The sequence below is a fragment of the Macaca mulatta genome, chromosome 11 (genome assembly GCF_049350105.2).
Source record: "Macaca mulatta isolate MMU2019108-1 chromosome 11, T2T-MMU8v2.0, whole genome shotgun sequence".
Taxonomy (NCBI): Eukaryota; Metazoa; Chordata; class Mammalia; order Primates; family Cercopithecidae; genus Macaca; species Macaca mulatta.
Genome location: NC_133416.1, coordinates 31,866,226 through 31,883,950, shown reverse-complemented (window position 1 = coordinate 31,883,950; position 17,725 = coordinate 31,866,226). Strand labels below are relative to the sequence as shown.

At 39.7% G+C, this 17,725-nt stretch overlaps 1 protein-coding gene across 1 annotated transcript in view; it reads left to right on the top strand.

Annotated features, from left to right (window-relative positions):
- The first annotated feature begins 2,526 nt into the window (after positions 1-2,526).
- OVCH1 (ovochymase 1) overlaps positions 2,527-17,725 on the top strand; it is a 54,459-nt gene continuing 39,260 nt past the window's right edge. Inside the window, exons 1-9 of the mRNA XM_028829375.2 lie at positions 2,527-2,590; positions 3,557-3,675; positions 3,953-4,050; positions 4,773-4,945; positions 9,081-9,176; positions 10,514-10,665; positions 12,454-12,643; positions 14,300-14,398; positions 15,501-15,588. Of these exons, the coding sequence (XP_028685208.2) occupies positions 2,527-2,590; positions 3,557-3,675; positions 3,953-4,050; positions 4,773-4,945; positions 9,081-9,176; positions 10,514-10,665; positions 12,454-12,643; positions 14,300-14,398; positions 15,501-15,588 (1,079 nt within the window). The remainder of the gene's footprint in view (positions 2,591-3,556; positions 3,676-3,952; positions 4,051-4,772; positions 4,946-9,080; positions 9,177-10,513; positions 10,666-12,453; positions 12,644-14,299; positions 14,399-15,500; positions 15,589-17,725) is intronic.

Genomic DNA, 17,725 nt, shown 5'->3' with positions numbered 1-17,725 from the left:
AGGTTTGAAACAAAGAAACCACAGAATATGCTGCAAAGCTGTGTGCCATGGGCAGAAGAGTGAAAGGGGACAGCACCTGTGAGCCTCACACAAGGGCTGGCCATGGTATGACCAGCAACTTGAATATTGCTGGCCTGACCATTCTTGCACAGCACATGTTCACCTTCTAGTTCTTTCCATTTTGTTTAGGAAACACTTTTTGGTGGGTTTCATCTTACCTCTTGCTAAAAAGAAAGAGGGCTTTGGGTCCATGTGGGGGCTCTGAGCTTTTACTGGAGAATGGCGGGGCCCTGGAGCTGGCACGGTGGTTCAAATGGTCACCCTGCATGTGATGACTATAGGGAGGGGAGTAGTGAAGGCCACTGTTCAGGCAGCCACCACACCTGGACATTCCCTGGACAGTACTGAAGCCTGGAGTTTCAATGTTTTATTTTCACAGAAGAGCTGCTTACCTTAAGAGCATGCTGGATACCCCTTACCCCCTAGACACCCACGCATGAAACCAATGAATCATCTACTCAAACTGTCATCCGAGGTGTCTTTCCTTGAAATAAATACTCAAAAGAAAATAGTGCTACTCTCAAGAACAGCACAGGCCCACAGAACTATTGGTGATGACGGAATGTTCTATATTTGTGCTGTTCAACATGGTAGCCACTAGGCAAGGTGGCTACTGAGCACTTGAAATGTATCTAGTGTGACTAAAGGACTGAATTTTTAACTTAATTTCCTGTTAATTGATTTTAATTTAAATAGCCACATATGGCTAATGTCTGCCACATTGGTCAGTGGAGCTCCAGAGCTTTTTCGTGTAGTGGAACTCGGGACATAAGAATCACAGAAACTAGCCTTGACAACATGGTGAACTGCACCTCAAATACAAAAAATTAGCAGGCATGGTGGTGTGCTCCTGTAGTCCCAGCTACTTGAGAGGCAAAGATGGGAGGATCACTTGAGCCCAGGAGGTTGAGGCTGCAGTGAACCAAGATTGCACTACTGCACTCCAGCCTGGGTGATAGGGTGAGACCTTGTTTTAAAAAAACCAAAGCAAAAAAAATCACAGAAACCGCTTTCAGGTTCATGAAACAAGAAGGTTTGAGATGTATGTTTCAAGTTTGAGTTCCAGTCACATTTAAAAAAAATTATTTTTTTCTTTTCAGAGACAAGGTCTCGCTGTGTTGCCCAGGGTGGAGCGCAGTGGCTTTTCATGGGTGAGATCCCACTACTGAACTGCAAGGAGTTTGGACCTGCCCCGTTTCTGACCTGGACTAGTTCACCTTTCCTTAGGCAACCTGATGGTGCCCTGTTCCAGGAAGGTCACCATATTAATACTGAACTTAGTGTGAACAGACTCCAGATTGGCATAGTGCCGTTCAACCCAGAACTGGGCTCAAGCCATCCTCCTGCCTCAGCCTCCCCAATAGCTGGGACTATAGGCCACATGCCACAACGCCAGGCATCATTCACTTTTTTAAGGCTTTTCATCAAAAGGTGTCCATTTACCCTCTGTTCTCTCCTGTAGTCACAGAGGTCATTGTACCCAGTAGATTGTCACCTGCTTGTACCTGTGCTTACATTATCTCCACCTTGACTGCCTTCTGTTTTCCCATCTACCTGTTCATCTCCCACCTGTCTCCCTTAGTTTATGTACCCGCCTACCTCAAGAAGCTTTTATTTCTATTTTACATGAAAGTAAAATAGAGCACTTGAAAGTAAAATCCTCCAACTGGCACTGGAGGACTGGTGGCCACGTTATTTGATATATATATAGAATGTCCACTTAGCGTTGCCCTGATTTTCTGACAAAATGTAAGACCATTACAAATTCAGGCTTTATTTGCCTTCTAAATTCAGCCCTACAAAATAATATTCAAGGAAAACAGTGACATCTCACCAATAGATTGATTTTAATCATCTTAAATGATGGATTCTACAGCTTTTGGCCCATTCTGCTGAAATGGAGGACAGTACTGCCACCCAGAAAATGATGTCAGCTCGAGCCTGATCTTTCCTATTCACTCTTTGAAAACTCTAGAGGGTCAAGGGCTTCAACAAGCTTCTTAGAAGTGGCAGTATTGTAGTAAGCTTCATGAGCCTCCGCCTTTCAGCAGTCCTGCCTGTGTTTCGCGTGGGGAACCAGCTTCATTGCCCCTGAGCTTGAACCGCATTCCCTAATCTGAGACAGAATTCGCAGGGCTAAGCGTTCCAGGCCACGGATTGGCTTGCTCTGGATCTGCTGGCAGGAACCTCTGCACACGTGTGAGCACCCCTGCCGCCCCTTGGGCCACCTCGCGCCAGTCTCTAAGGCTGGGTGGCGGGGCGCTGTGACAGCAGGGACGACCAGAGAGTGGCGGCAGCTCCCAATGATCAAATAATCGTGAAGAGGGACACCTGTGAACCCAGGCGCCACGGCAGGTGCTGCCCATAGGCGCCACGGGAGGGAATAAAGAGCGCTGCCCCGCCTTCCCCCCAGAGTTTTCGCAGCCTGCAGGGCGGGAGGACGTGCGAGGCCGAAGCATGGAGGCTATGGGTGTGCTGGCCAGTGTTGGTTTGTTGCTATTGCTGGTCATCGGCCACCCCAGAAGCCTAGGTGAGCCCAGGGCCCTGAGCACCAGGACTGCGGAGGAGGCTGAGCCTGCTGGAGAGGGAAGATTTCATTACTCCTTGCCTCAGGAAGTCAGGGTGGTATCGCCACACCTGAGGCATTTGGGAAGAAAGGGTGAGGGGTGGTGCATGCTCAGATGTCCCTAAAGGAAGGCCTGGGCCAGATTTCCTTTTTGAAATGTTTTGGATTCTAGAGTTCAAGTTTGTAGGCACACCTGATAATCATGTGTGTACTAAGGAGCCTCTTCCAAGGAAACCTAACCAAGTAGAAGTAACTTAAAGTCAAATATCTCCCTTCCAGAGTAGTATATGTTATTCCCCAGTATCTTTGTTTTGTTTTGTTTGTTTGTTTGTTTGTTTGTTTGAGACAGGGTCTTGCTCTGTCACCCAGGCTGGAGTGCAGTGGTGCGATCATGGCTCCCTCAACCTCCAGGGCTCATGTGATCCTCCTGCCTCTGCCTTTTAAGTAGCTGGGACCACAGGTACGGGTCACCACACCTGGCTAATTTTTACATTTTTTTTTAGAGATGGGGTCTTATGTTGCCCATGGTCCTGAACTCCTGGGTTCAAGTGATCAGCCCACCTGGGCCTCCCAAAGTGCTGGGATTACAGGCATGAGCCACTGCACGTGGCCCCTGGTATCTTTAACACAACCTAAATTTGCATCTTCCCAAAGTAAGAACCAAGTCACCTACCAGAGGCAGCGCTGGCTCCTTCCTGCCCAGTGGTAACACAGGCTGAAAGGGAGCAGACAGGAGGCAAATTCTGGTCAACCCAGGTGACTGTGGGATATTCTGAAGAAAATATTGAGAGAACAATGTGATAGTCTGCAGCTAAGTGCTATCAGAATGTCTGTGCCAGGCCAGGAAAATCCAAACGGGAAATCTTGGTAAAGTGAACTCTTAAATAAGGCTCTGTGTGCGTGCACACACGCACATGCTCTTCTACACAGGACTGAAGTGTGGAATTCGCATGGTCAACATGAAAAGTAAGGAACCTGCCGTGGGATCTAGATTCTTCTCTAGAATTAGTAGTTGGAGAAATTCAACAGTGGCTGGACATCCGTGGCAGGTCAGTACAACAAAGGCATTGATTTCTCAATGAGAAAACGGTGAAATATTTCCTTTGTTTCAAAAGCAAGAATTCACGTTGATTTGTGGTTTTTCTCCTGACCCCCTCTAGCTCTCTACCAAAAAGTTTACTTCACAGGAACTATCTTACTATCCAAGTTATGTCAGTATTTTAAGAATATGATGTCAGATGAGAAAAGTTGATCTTCAGTGTTTCCGATGGAGATACATCTGTGGGGAGGCATATTAGCTGCGTTTGTAACTTTCTTCTCGGGCAGGTCTCCCTAAAATCACATGAGCACCACTTCTGCGGAGGAAGCTTGATTCAAGGAGATCGTGTTGTTACAGCAGCACACTGCCTGGACAGCCTCAGTGAGTAAGTTGTGGATTTCCATTACTTGTCAGGCCTTGATTCCTGGCTATGGGACTGGGAGATTTGTTGCTCTAAATAGCAGGTTCATTCTCAGTTCCTTGCTTAATTTTGCCTCCCAGTGCACCCACCCACTGATCTCCCTGATTCCCAGAAATGTGTGTCTGTTCCAAGATTTCCAGTGCTTCCTGTTCTACTGAATTAAACAATCCTAGACATCATCTATCATTTATGGATTTAGTGCTTGGGCAGAGGTGGTGGTTACTTACTATAATAAAGCATTAACAAGAAATGTTAGATGGATGCTCCAAAGTTTTAATCAGCTGCGTTTAAATCATTCGGCGGGAAAAAGCTGCAGAAATTACATATATTTGACCAGATTAATAGAGGGTACTAATAAGAGAAAAGAAGGAACAGTTCTAGAAAGCAACTTTTATATCCTGTTACAAATGGCATAGCATGTATGAACTAAGGTTTGTATCTCAAAGAAGTAAAGGAGGCAATATTTAATTACTTGACTCAGAAAAATGGAAACATGATGAAAACCATGACTTTTTCTAGATTAAAAATATATGACCATTGGTAACACTCAATAAATAAAGAAAACCTTCTTCAAAGACTCAGGGATGCTTAAAGGTACATTAATCACTCTTCATTTAATTACATGAAACCAAGAAGACTTGTGTAGGGGGAACAACTATTTATGAAACATTTATCTTCGGTTTTAGGAAGCAACTGAAGAACATAATTGTGACTTCTGGGGAGTACAGCCTCTCTCAGCAGGATGAGCAAGAACAGAATATTCCTGTCTCAAAAATTATTACCCATCCTGAATACAACAGCCATGAATATATGAGTCCTGATATTGCACTGCTGTATCTAAAACACAAAGTTAAGTTTGGTGAGTATGGAGAGTTAGAATATTAAAAATGCAATGGAGGAAAACTGCTAATTAGTTAACTTTAATGTCTGTGTGGCTGTCTAGTAATAGAATAGCTCAGCTTTGTTTCTTTTTAAAATAATTTTGTTCAGTCTATAACTTATTTTTTTAAAAAAAGTACTGTATAAGCTACATATCCCAGCCACAAATTATTTATGCTTAACCTAACAACCAACATTTTTTTCCCTTTCATTTATTTTTATTGATACATATTACAAGTACATATTTTCAGGGTACATGTGATAATGTGATACATTCATATAATCAAATCAGGGTAATTAGGATATCTATGACCTTAAATATTTATCTTTTTATATATGCTAGGAACACTGGAATTACTTCTCTGATCTATCAAACATCAGGTGTATATTTGTATCCATTAATCAACCCCACTTCATCCTCCCCTCCTCCCTACCCTTCCCTGCCTCTCATAACCACAGGTTTACTCTCTATCTTCATGAGATTCAGTATTTTAGCTCACACATGAGGGAGAATATGTGATATTTGTTTTTCTGTACTTGGCTTATTTCACTTAATATCCATGTTCAGTTTCATCTGTGTTGTTACAAATGACAAGATTTCATTCTTTTTATGGCTGAATAATATTCCACTGTGTGTATATACTACATTTTCTTTTTCGTTCATCCATTGATGAACAACTTAGGTTAAGTCCATATTTTGGCCAACTAGTATTTTAAGGACTCCTGTTTCTTGGCTGGGCTCCATTCTAACTACCTACCTATATTCACCTCTAACCAAAAAGCTTGGAACATTTGAAAATGTTTTCAGAGGCTTCTTTCTGTCATTACTATGAACAAGATATACAACACTCTCTCAACACAGGTAATATAAACTTTCTGGGTAAAATACTAAAAGACCCCCTCCTTTTTTTTTTTTTTTTTTTTTTTTAAATGCAAGAAAAGGAAGTGTTACATGGCCAAAAACAAAGCACAAATCCAGAGTAGTTAGTCAGGCCACTGCCCTTGAGAGATCAAATTGATCTTTAAGATCCTAGAGATTTACCTGGCCGTGAGAGGAACTGTAAAGAACCTGGAAATTTCTGAAAGGTGATGCTTTGAAAGATAGGGAGAGGGAGTTGTACGTGTTATGCTACATAAAGTGAGGGAATAAGGGCACTTAATTGTCTCAACCTTGGCTCTGGACAGAGGGTTCTCAGAAGTATCTGTAATCATGAGCCAGGCCTCACTCAGGTTTGATGCTGGAATTGACATCACCTGTGTGGAATTGACATCACCTGTGTGGCACAAACACTCCAAGGCAAAATTTTAAAGTGGTTCCAGGTGAGTAATCAGCCTCTGCCAGAAGCAAAAATAAATCCTCTCTGAGAGAATGAAATTTAAATCCCAGCTTTAATATATTCCCATAAAGCTTTAATGAATTCGAGCACAGAAACGTGCAGAGAAATTTGCCATTGAAAATAGAGTCTGAAGCATTAACAATCAGAATCAGACCTTCAAAGGTTACAAATTTCAAAATAGAGAATAGAAAATGAGTATATTAAGGTTTAAAGAAGTGAAAGTGTACTGAAAATGATTGAACCAGAGGAAACTGTTAGATGAAAGGGAAATTTGAAAATAAGCCAGTAAAATGTGAAAATATAAAAATGTAATTGGAATTAGAAACTCAACAGAATACTTATCTACCAGATTAGATTAGGTGTATGGAACTAGACAATCTGAAATAATTACCCAGAGGAGACAATGAGGATAAGAGACAGAGAAGATAGAGTGTAATAAACATTCAATTTGAAGTTTAGAAAGACTATGGATATTGGTGGAGAGTGACTGTAATTTAAGAGAAAGTGGCTGAGGATTGATCATAATTGATATCCAAATCTTTAGATTTAAAAAGTTTAGTAACTCCAACTAGGATACAAAAAATAATTATATATCTAGACATGTGCAAAAATGTAGCACACTAAAGGAAAGAACCCCAAAAGAATCTAGAAGGAAAAAGACACGTTACCAAAAATGGAATGTTATTGATTTCTCAACAGCAGTAAGTGAATGTCAGGAGATAGTAGATGATCAAAATACTGAGAATAACTCAAACCGTAAGTGTATATAAGAGGAAACTATGGCCCCATCTTTTCTTTCCTTTATAGAAAATCTCTACTAAGAGCCATCTATGCTTGTTATGTCAATTTCGTTTCCTCAGTTCTCATAGCTGGATGTATTAGGTTAAGATATCTGTTCCACATTTAAGTGGATCAGATTTTCACTCCACTGTTCCATAAATTTGGTCTTGTCACAGTCACTAATGACCTCTATGTTGCTAAATTCAAAGTAACTTCTCAATTCCCATATTTCTGGATGAGAGTTTTTAGCAGAATTGCTCATATGTTCTTGGAAATATTTTCTTCACTTCAATTCTGGGAATTCATTAGTTATTCTCCTACCCTATTGTACCCTTTCTTAGTCTTCTATGATGATTCTTCCTCTTTTCCTTGACTTCATATTGTTGGAATGCCCAGGCTCAACCCTGGACATCTTATTCTCTAGTTGGGCTCATTCTCTTAGTGATCTCATCCAGGATCAATAATTTAAACTTCTAAATCCAAAAAACTTTAGATTCATCCTTGATTCTTCCTTCTCTGACACTGTACATCCAATGAGTCAGAAAATCCTGTTGCTTCTTCCTCACTCACTTCACGCTTTTGCCATCTTGTTCCAGGCAATACTACCATCATTTCTTGCCTGGGTTAATTTTAATGGTCTCTGAAATTTACTCAAGCTGCTGCTTCTGTCTTCCTAATGTTTGTTATTAACCCAGTGGCCAGAATGATACTTTTTAATAGGTAAATCAGATTATATCACCCCATTCAAACAACTTCAATGGTTCTCTATTACATTTAGATGAAAATCAATGTCATTATTATCTGACATACCCTCTTTCCTAGTCCTACATCTAACCTCTGATTTGTTTATTTTTTTATGAAACTTACTTAATCTGCTGCAGTCATCCTGGCCTCCCACTGTCCCCTAAACATGTATGCATGATCCTGCAGCAAGGAGTATTTCTTCATCAAATGACTTCCACCCAGATAACTGCATGATTCCTTTCCTCAGCTTCAAGACTTTACTCAGATGTCACCTGCTCAATGAGACTTTCCATGATCATCATATTTGAAATGACTCCTTCCATGCCATTCTCCCTAATCTCCAGACTAATCTCCTTTATCCTATTATTTTCCATAGCATTTATTTACCACTGAACAATGTATTATATTTGCTATTTGTTTCTTCTCCCTTCACCCAACACACAAACACAAATATACACACTCATGTAGGTTCTACCAAGACAGAAATATTTTTCTTTCTGTCCATTCATTGAGATCTAAAAGAGTGCTTGCCACATGATAATTTGACCATCTTGTTCTACTATCTTCTAACATTCACTTACTGCTGTTGAGAAATCAATAACATTCCTTTTTGGTAATATGTTTTTTTCCTTCTAGATTTTTTTGAGATCCATTCTTTGTTTTTAGTGTGCTACATTTTCAGCACATGTCTAGATCTAAAATTATTTTTTGTATCATAGTTGGAGTTACTGAGCTTTTTGCTAAAGATTTGGATATCAATTGTGATCAATCCTCAGCCACTTTCTCTTAAATTACAGGTTTCTCCCCACAATTATCTATATTTTTTCTAAATGTCCCAGGTTCTTTACAGCTCCTCTCATGGCCAGGTAAATTTCTAGGATCTTAAAGATCAATTCAATCTCTCAAAGGCAGGGGCCTGGCTAATTCCTCTGGATTTGTGCTCAACAGCTGTCGAGTGAAAAACTCTCCTTTCAAAACAAAGCCATAGTCTAAAATGTTAGTAGATTGGGGGACTCATGGTGGTGTGCAGAACAATTGGCCTTATGTTTTTCCTTGTTTTACTTTTTATGCATTTCTCTAAATTTCTATAAATACAAAACAGTTTTTATGGGGGGGCCAAAACTTAAAATATGTCACCATTACATTTAGGAAGAAAGTGTAGAAACCATAAAATCAATAGATTTCACTTTTCCAAATATATTCAACACGGCATATTTATCCATGAACCTCATGCCTTTGTTGTTGCTTTCTCAGGAACTGCTGTTCAGCCAATCTGTCTTCCTGACAGTGATGATAAAGTTGAACCAGGAATTATTTGCTTGTCCAGTCGATGGGGCAAGATTTCCAAGAGTAAGGGACATCAAAACGACTTAATACTTCTTCCAGATCTCTGTATGTCCAGGGGAAGCAGAAATAATTTTCTTGACCATAAGTAGTACATTTATCATTTTTTATCCCTAATTTCTGACACAATGAAGATTTCTGGTTATCCTCAGCATCAAAAGGCTTATACTTCTTAAAAGGCTATTCATATCACTCCTGCTGCTGCCAATTTGGTTAGGTATGGAAGATAAAGGAAGCTGGATAGAGCTGTGATAGATGAGGAGGTATAAGGCAAAAGGATGATCAGGAAATAGTAATAACAGTTAAGTTTCTTTGTCTTTAATATTGTGACTTTTTAAAAAAGTGAGACTCAGAAACAAAAAGTAGAAGAGTAAATACCATGGATTTGAGAGTGAAAGAAAAGGGAAGATGTTGTTCAAAGGGTGTAAATGTGGAATTGTATGACAAGTAAGTCCTGGAAATCCAATATACTGCATGGGAACTATAGTTAATATATTGAATACTTGAAATTTGCTAAGAGGGTAAATGTTAAGTATTCTCACTACAAAAAAGTTAACTCTGTGAGGTGATGTAATGTTAATCAGCATGATTGTGGTAATCATTTTACAATGTATACATATACTAAAACATTACTTTGTACTCCTTGAATAAATACAATTTTTATTTGTCAACCTCAAAGCTTGACAAAAATACATTGTGATTTTTTATTTTATAAAGAATTTTAGGCAGGGTGCAGTGACTCACACCTCTAATTCTAGCACTTTGGAAGGCCAAGGCAGGAGGATGGGAGCCCAGCAGTTGAAGACCAGCCTGGATAGCATAGGAAGACCTTGTCTACGCACGCACACACACACACACACACACACACACACAAATTAAAAATTAGCAAACCATGGTGGCATGCCTGTAGTCCCAGCTACTTGGGAAACTGAGGTGAGAGAATCACTTGCTCCCAGGAGGTTGAGGCTACAGTGAGCCTTGACTGTACCATTGCACTCCAGCCTGAGTGACAGAGGGACACCTTGTCTCAAAAAAAAATGATTGTTATAAAACATTTCTGTATTGACCAAAGTTTTCCTCTGTTGGGGAAACATTTAAGCATTTGTTTAGAGAAGCCACAATTGTACAATTGCCTATGTTACCTTAAAAATCTGCTGAATATTTTTAAAATGTCCTCTGCCATGTATCTGATGTTTAGAAGTGAATATGATTCACACCTAAAAACAATTTTACTTCTACATGTGGTTAAAAATCTGTTTGAAATAGTTCTAAACTTGTAGACTTCTCATTAATTTGTTTCCATGAGGATATTGTGTACTAACTTATCTGTCCTCTCTCTGCAGCATCAGAATATTCAAATGTCCTACAAGAAATGGAACTTCCCATCATGGATGACAGAGCATGTAATATTGTGCTCAAGAGCATGAACCTCCCTCCCCTGGGAAGGACCATGCTGTGTGCCGGCTTCCCTGATGGGGCAGTGAACGCCTGCCAGGTACAAAAGTGTAAACCAGCCTAGTTGTTTACCAACATGTGGGTGAAAGTAGATTCTGCCTTTCTGCAAAAGAAGCTCCTGTTTCTTCTGTTACTGTGTCAAAATTCCTTTTCCCTTCATCTTTTCATCTGATTTCTACTGAAAAAGTGTACTTGACCTAAGCAGAAAGAATTATTTCCTGTCTCCACATCCATTCCTACTCCTACACTTCTTTTATTTTGGTGGGTTGGGAAAAGGGATTAGTTTGAACGTGTCCAACCTAATGGAATCAAGCAAGACGACCACTTTCACAATCTTATTAGGTCCAGCTATGAATTCTTCATTTCACATGTTGTTAAGCATTGTGGAATGTTTTTCCATTGGTGCAGAATATATTTGCATAAAATTTGACCGAAGATACATAGCTTTGGTCACAGTTGTGTAAGAGATATTGGGAATGACCACAATCTCCAAAGACTGACACAACTTCACAATGAATACCAATCTTCACAAGATATTTAGAGGGGACAAGGAGACCAATTTTTGAAACACAGGGGTTTTAAGTTTTAGATAGGTCTTCCAAGTAAATTATCTTCTCTTTTAAGGTAGAGCACTAAGGAGTCATTATTCTTTGCCAAAAAGCAGCTTGAAAATGTTGAGGGAAGCTCTCTGAAATTATCTGTTGGAAGGATTTTGAGTTTTTCTCAAAAATCTCAAAAGAGGCAATGACAGGAGTTTGGGAGGGAGGACACTGAAACTTACACTTATGCCACTTTCTAAATTGGAAAACAGGTTAAAGGTGCTTTTTGTTATCTGCATTCATTATAGGCAATCCTTTTTTGAATGAAACCCTCTACACCTTGTGAGAAGAGTTTAATCTGACAAAAAGTTGTCTGAAACAGAGTCTTAAAGTGGTATAGATTCTGGAATGTTATTGAAGATGCAATCCTAAAACCTTGGGTTCTTTATTCTGTAGGATAAGAGCCAGTGTGGTCCTTTACATATATCTCCTGGATAAAATTAGGTTTCCCAGGCTTTCCTTTTTTTTTTTTTTTTTTTTTTTTTTGGAGACAGAATCTCACTCTCTTGCCCAGGCTGCTGGAGTGCAATGGCACAATCTTGGCTCACTGCGACCTCTGCCTCCCAGGTTCAAGCGATTCTCCTGCCTCAGCCTCCTGAGTAGTTGGGATTATAGGCACCCGCCACCACGCCCAGCTAATCTTTTTGTATTTTTAGTAGAGACAGGGTTTCACCATGTTGGTCAGGCTGGTCTTGAACTCGTGACCTCAGGTGATACACCATCTCTGCCTCCCAAAGTTCTGGGATTACAGGTGTGAACCATGCGCCCGGCCCAGGCTTTCTGTTCTTAAAGCCTTGAGGCCTTGAACTATCTTGGGGGATCTATTCACTGATGCTCTATAGGACTGGAAGATGACCTAGGCTTTCCTGCAATTCCAGGTGACAAGCTATAGTAGAAGCATCTATCTATACTACCTCCCTTCCAACAACTTTTAGAATGTACATGGTAGTGGAAAAAAAAAAAAAAAAAAGAGGAAGAAAAAGTGTTAACCTGACAAGATTGCAGCCAATAGGTATAAAGAGATTTTATCTTGATTAAAAGATTGTGCCTTGAAACTAACGATAAGGACACAAGAAAATGGATAAACAAAAAGTTGATGGACGATGACTAGTGGACTTCTTTGCCTCTACCTCTTTTCACTTTGTGATGAGTGCTGATGTTTGCGGAAACGATGAAATATTTTACACTGTGGCTATTTTCAAATTTTCTCTTTTTTTGTACCATGAAAGAGGGACGCTGGAGGACCACTGGTTTGTAGAAGAGGTGGTGGAATCTGGATTCTTGCTGGGATAACTTCCTGGGTAGTCGGTTGTGCTGGAGATTCAGCTCCTCTAAGAAATAACCATATGAAGGCATCACTTGTCATTTTCTCCAAAGTGTCTGAGTTGATGGATTTTATCACTCAGAACCTGTTCACAGGTAGGTGAATTCTTTCTTCCTCATCTCATCCTAACTCAAGGGTAGTTACTCTGCTATGTTGCGATATTATCAGAACTAAGCTTTAGAACAAAGCAAGAATAAGGCTGGTTTTAAATTCTTAGTCCAATGTAGATACTTGTGTCTCTGAAACCCTGAGTATAGAAATCTGTCAATATAACTTGAACAAACCAAATCCCTGTATAAAATTTTCATGAGATGCGTTTTTGCATTTATGAGATTTTATTAACAGACCTTGAGAATAGACTCATTAGGGGATTCTTCTTTTTTTTTTTTTTTGAGACGGAGTCTCGCTCTGTTGCCCAGGCTGGAGTGCAGTGGCCGGATCTCAGCTCACTGCAAGCTCCGCCTCCCGGGTTCACGCCATTCTCCTGCCTCAGCCTCCCGAGTAGCTGGGACTACAGGCACCCGCCACCTCACCCAGCTAGTTTTTTCTATTTTTTAGTAGAGACGGGGTTTCCCCGCGTTAGCCAGGATGGTCTCGATCTCCTGACCTCGTGATCCGCCCGTCCCGGCCTCCCAAAGTGCTGGGATTACAGGCTTGAGCCACCGCGCCCGGCCTCTTTCTTCATTTTTTCAGTTGGCACAGTTTTTCTCTGTACTACTTAAGAATACTAAAAATAAATCACTCATCTCCCACTTTGCCCGCTCAACCTTGTTAACTTACTTGGCAACAGTGAAAAAATGAGGGAGGCCTTGGAGAGTTAATTTGGCTCTGTGACACTAAAATCTAAATTAGGAAAATGTGGGCCTGGAGATACCAAACCTGTCCTCTGCAGAATGAAAGAGGCCTGAGAGAACACAGCTTTCCGGAACAAGCAGTTGAATGTAGGAACCAAGTATTTTTTAAAATGACAAGACCCAGAGCCCCAGAACATAGTGCTCTCTCCATCCTCCATCCCTTTCTCATGGCAGTCCAAGGGCAGCCACCTGACTGAGGGCTTTTAGAAGTGGTGCTGTGGATCCAACCACAGGCCAGCACTTCCTCGAACTGCCGCAGACTCTTCTTTGGTCTTAGATGTAAAAGTCCTCTTCGCTGCTCTACTGCAGGGGAGCAATTCTCTTCTGGTAGCAATTATATTCCATTTTGGTCACCTGGAAGGGAAAGTTGATAATATTTAAAAGCCCTGAACAAAGGTAAATGGTAACAATGAGATTTTACAAGAGCAATGAAATCAGACATTAATGGTTAATCCCAGTGAAATGAACATCGGAATGTGATAAGTGATTTATTTAAATAATGCTTCCTTAGGATAATCTTCTAAGCTTCTCATCCTCTGTTTGCCTATTTTTTTTTTCCAGTTCATCTTCCCTATCTCTTTCCAGAACTGGCTATGCTTTGGAAATAGAGTTAAATTCAGTTTTCTTAACCTTAAAAATCAGAGAATTGAATATTTCATATTTTATTTTTTAAACCACACTAACCAACAAATCAAATAAATTACTTTCTGCTTCCACATAGTCCTTTAACCTTTTTTAAAAGACATAGTGGATCACTCACTCTGAGAAAAAGATTCCCTCTGCATTGATTTTAGTAGAAGTTACAATTCTTAATAGTCTTTAACGTCACCTTGTTAAAAATGTTTTATTTAAGTGATTATTATTGGAAAAGACACTAACTCCTCATACCTTCTACAGGTTTGGATCAGGGCCAACCCATCTCAAAAGTGGGTCCGAGGTATATAACAAAGGCCCTGAGTTCTGTCCAAGAAGTGAACGGAAGCCAGAGAGGAGAGGGTATGTGTGGTTCTAATTAGAGAAGGAAGCTGACTTGAAAAGAGTCATCAGAGGAAAGTAAACAGAAGGGTTGTACCATATTCACAATCTGAGTTTTATTTAAATTTTCGAATGTAAACTTTAAACGCCCCTCCCATATTCATACGTAGGCGCCAACGTTTAAAACCTAACCCTGGCATCTAAAGCTTTTGAGTAAATGAGGGAGACTTTCCATGCCATTACTAAAAGTTTTATCCATTTATTTATTTATTTATTTATTTATTTAGAGATGGAGTCTCACTCTGTCACCCAGGCTGAAGTACAGTGGCAAGCAGTCTCTGCTCACTGTAACCTCCGCCTCCTGGGTTCAAGCAATTCTCCTGCCTCAGCCTCCCAAGTAGCCAGGACTACCGGCACCTGCCAGCACGCCCAGCTAATTTTTGTATTTTTAGTAGAGACAGGATTTCACCATGTTGACCAGGCTGGTCTTGAACTCCTGACCTCAGATGATCCACCCACCTCGGCCTTCCAAAGTGCTGGTGCTGGGATTACAGGCATGAACCACTGCACCCAGCTTATTTAGGATCTTCTTTTTTTTTTCAAGATTGAGTCTTGTTCTGCCACCCAGGCTGGAGTGCAGTGGCATGCACTCTGCCTCCTGGGTTCAAGCAATTCTCCTGCCTCAGTCTCCTGAGTAGCTGGGACTACAGGCATGGACCACCACACCTGACTAATGTTGGCCAGGCTTAGTCTCAAACTCCTGACCTCAAGTGATACACCCGCCTCAGCTTCCCAAATTGTACTTTAGCATCTTTAGAGGAAGGTGTTTAACCTTACCCAAGACAGCCTAGAAAGAGATGGGAAAGTTGGATAAATATTACATCTGAAGAAGTGTTTTAAAAAGTTTCTATTTTGATTCAAATTATGGTGAATTCAGAAATGTTTTTAAAGTCTGTTTGCAAATACAACGTCTAAATCATAGCCTCTAAAAATATTTGCATTCCCATAAATATCAATGAAATGAATAATATAAATCGTACAGCTTCAGGCTGGCCTCTGGATCATTTTGAAATGTTGTCTATGGGTGAGGAAAATGATTGACTTCTTTCCTGTGTTTTTGAAGATTGTAAACCTCAGGGGACAGTGTTATTTGGAGAAAATGGGAAGATTCGTTACCCCCATTCCAAAGGAGATTACTATTGTCATAATTGGTATGTATCCCACATAGGCGTGATTCCTGGGGCGTTTCCTCCCACAAAATGGGGCAGTTTAAAAGACTCCACTTTGGCAAATTTTTTTTTTTTTTTTAGATAGGGTCTCCCTATGTTGCCCAGGTTGGGCTTGAACTCCTAGGCTCAAGGGATCGTCCCACCCCAGCCTACTAAGTAGTAGGGATTACAGGGACATGCCACCATACCTGGTTTATTTTGGCAATTTTATCTAGTATTTCCAGTTCTAATATAAAAGTATATGTTTCATCTGATATTTTTAGGTTGGTGAATATTTACTCATTAATGTAAATCATCAACCTGAATAGTTATTAAACTAAAGATTGCTTGAATTGATGTATTCAAATATGTAATACTGATAGCATCTGGTAATGACATTGCTATGGGATTTAGTGATTAATTCTGTCACATTTATTTCTATAATCATGGTAATATTTTGCTTAGCATCACCTAGAAGATGGAAAATAGTTCATGTCCTATAAGCTTTAGTATCTTTTTACAAATTTTCTACATACCCTGTCCTCTAAAATATATCTAAATATAGCTAAAAATATCTTTAAGTTTTAGAAAATTGTTCTGCAAGTATCTCATTTTCTTAAGTGATCTAAATTCGTTCTTAAAATTGTACTGAGAATTGAATAGTGTACTTCAAAGATAACAGTTCTACAAGTTTATAATCTGGTAAAAAGAGCTAGACAAAAATAACTATACTACAAAACAAGAAGAAATAAGCTTTATAATCCACACATCCAAGAATGTGCACACTACAAAAAAATAGAGACTAATTGTCTTTGGTGTGGTTTTTAGGGTGCATGTAGAGTGGTTAGAAGTGTGGGGAGAGATATAAATGTTATAATGGAAAAGATGGCATTGAAATGAGGCGTTGAAGGATAGTTATGATTTTATAGCTCATGAGGTCTTTGGTGGTTCTAATACTGAAGATATCAACAGATGGAGAAGCAGGAAAGAGGTCATTCTAGGCCAAGGGAATTAGGTATAAGCAATGTCAAGGAGGTGGGGAAGATTAGGGTTGTTTGGGTTCTGAGTATCCCACTGTGACTGGACAACAATGTGAATGGGAACTGGGGTAGCAGTGGATGATGAGGATGGAAAGGATGATGGGGACTTAATTGCAGAGGACCTTAAGTTCCATGCAGCGAGATTAGACCGTATGCTACAGTCAATGGGTATGCTAAAACTAAAATGATGGAAAGATTATAACTTTCAGAACTAATGTAAAATGAATATAAATATTTATTTCAAGTACAGATAGAAAAGATGTGGCTTAATTTCAGCTCATAATTTAAAAGGCTTAATGGTCTAAACTGACTTTGTCTCAGGCAAACTTGTGATGATAGAATGCCAATAAAGCTTTTGCCACCTTTGCTTAAGCTATTGGAATAATATTTAGAACAAGAGTTTAAGAAACTATTTTATTAGAGTCTCAGGGAAGGGACCTCTAGGGTACAATCTTTAGACAGAGAGATTGATAAGCCAGAATTTGTCTGAAGGACAATGACCAAGATGGGAAAAATATTTAGAACAATGTTTTGCGAGATATGGTTGTGGGAACCATAATATTTTTTGATACAGAGAAGGCTGAAGAGGAGGAAGGAAGTGTCTTGATTTGTCTTTGAGGCTACTAAAGAAGCAGAATTTGACTTATTCTGAATGATTGCAGAGCTGAAAACTAAGATTACTGAGTAGAAGTTAGAAGGCAGAGTTCAATTCAATATGAAGTCATTTCTTGTTTGAGTCATTTCTGAAATTAACTAGCCTGCTTCAGGAAGTAATCAATGCACTTGATAAGTGGATATTTGAGCAAAGTATTTGTATATTGGGTAAGAGACATGCAGATGGCAGCCTACTTACCCTCAAACACAGAGACTCAACTTAGACAATTAAGCATTTCAGAGATCTCTGCAAGAAAATGTTTCAAGAAAAGGAGGGTTATTGTAGAAGTAAAAATCAAATCAAATGCCATTGCATATGGAAACTCAAACTTCTTGAACTGAGCAGAACTGTAGGATCAAAAGTCATATTCATAATGGGTTAAGTGACTGTTGAAAATTTAGTATCCCAAATAATCAACACATTTTTATTGAACCCTTAGGATGTG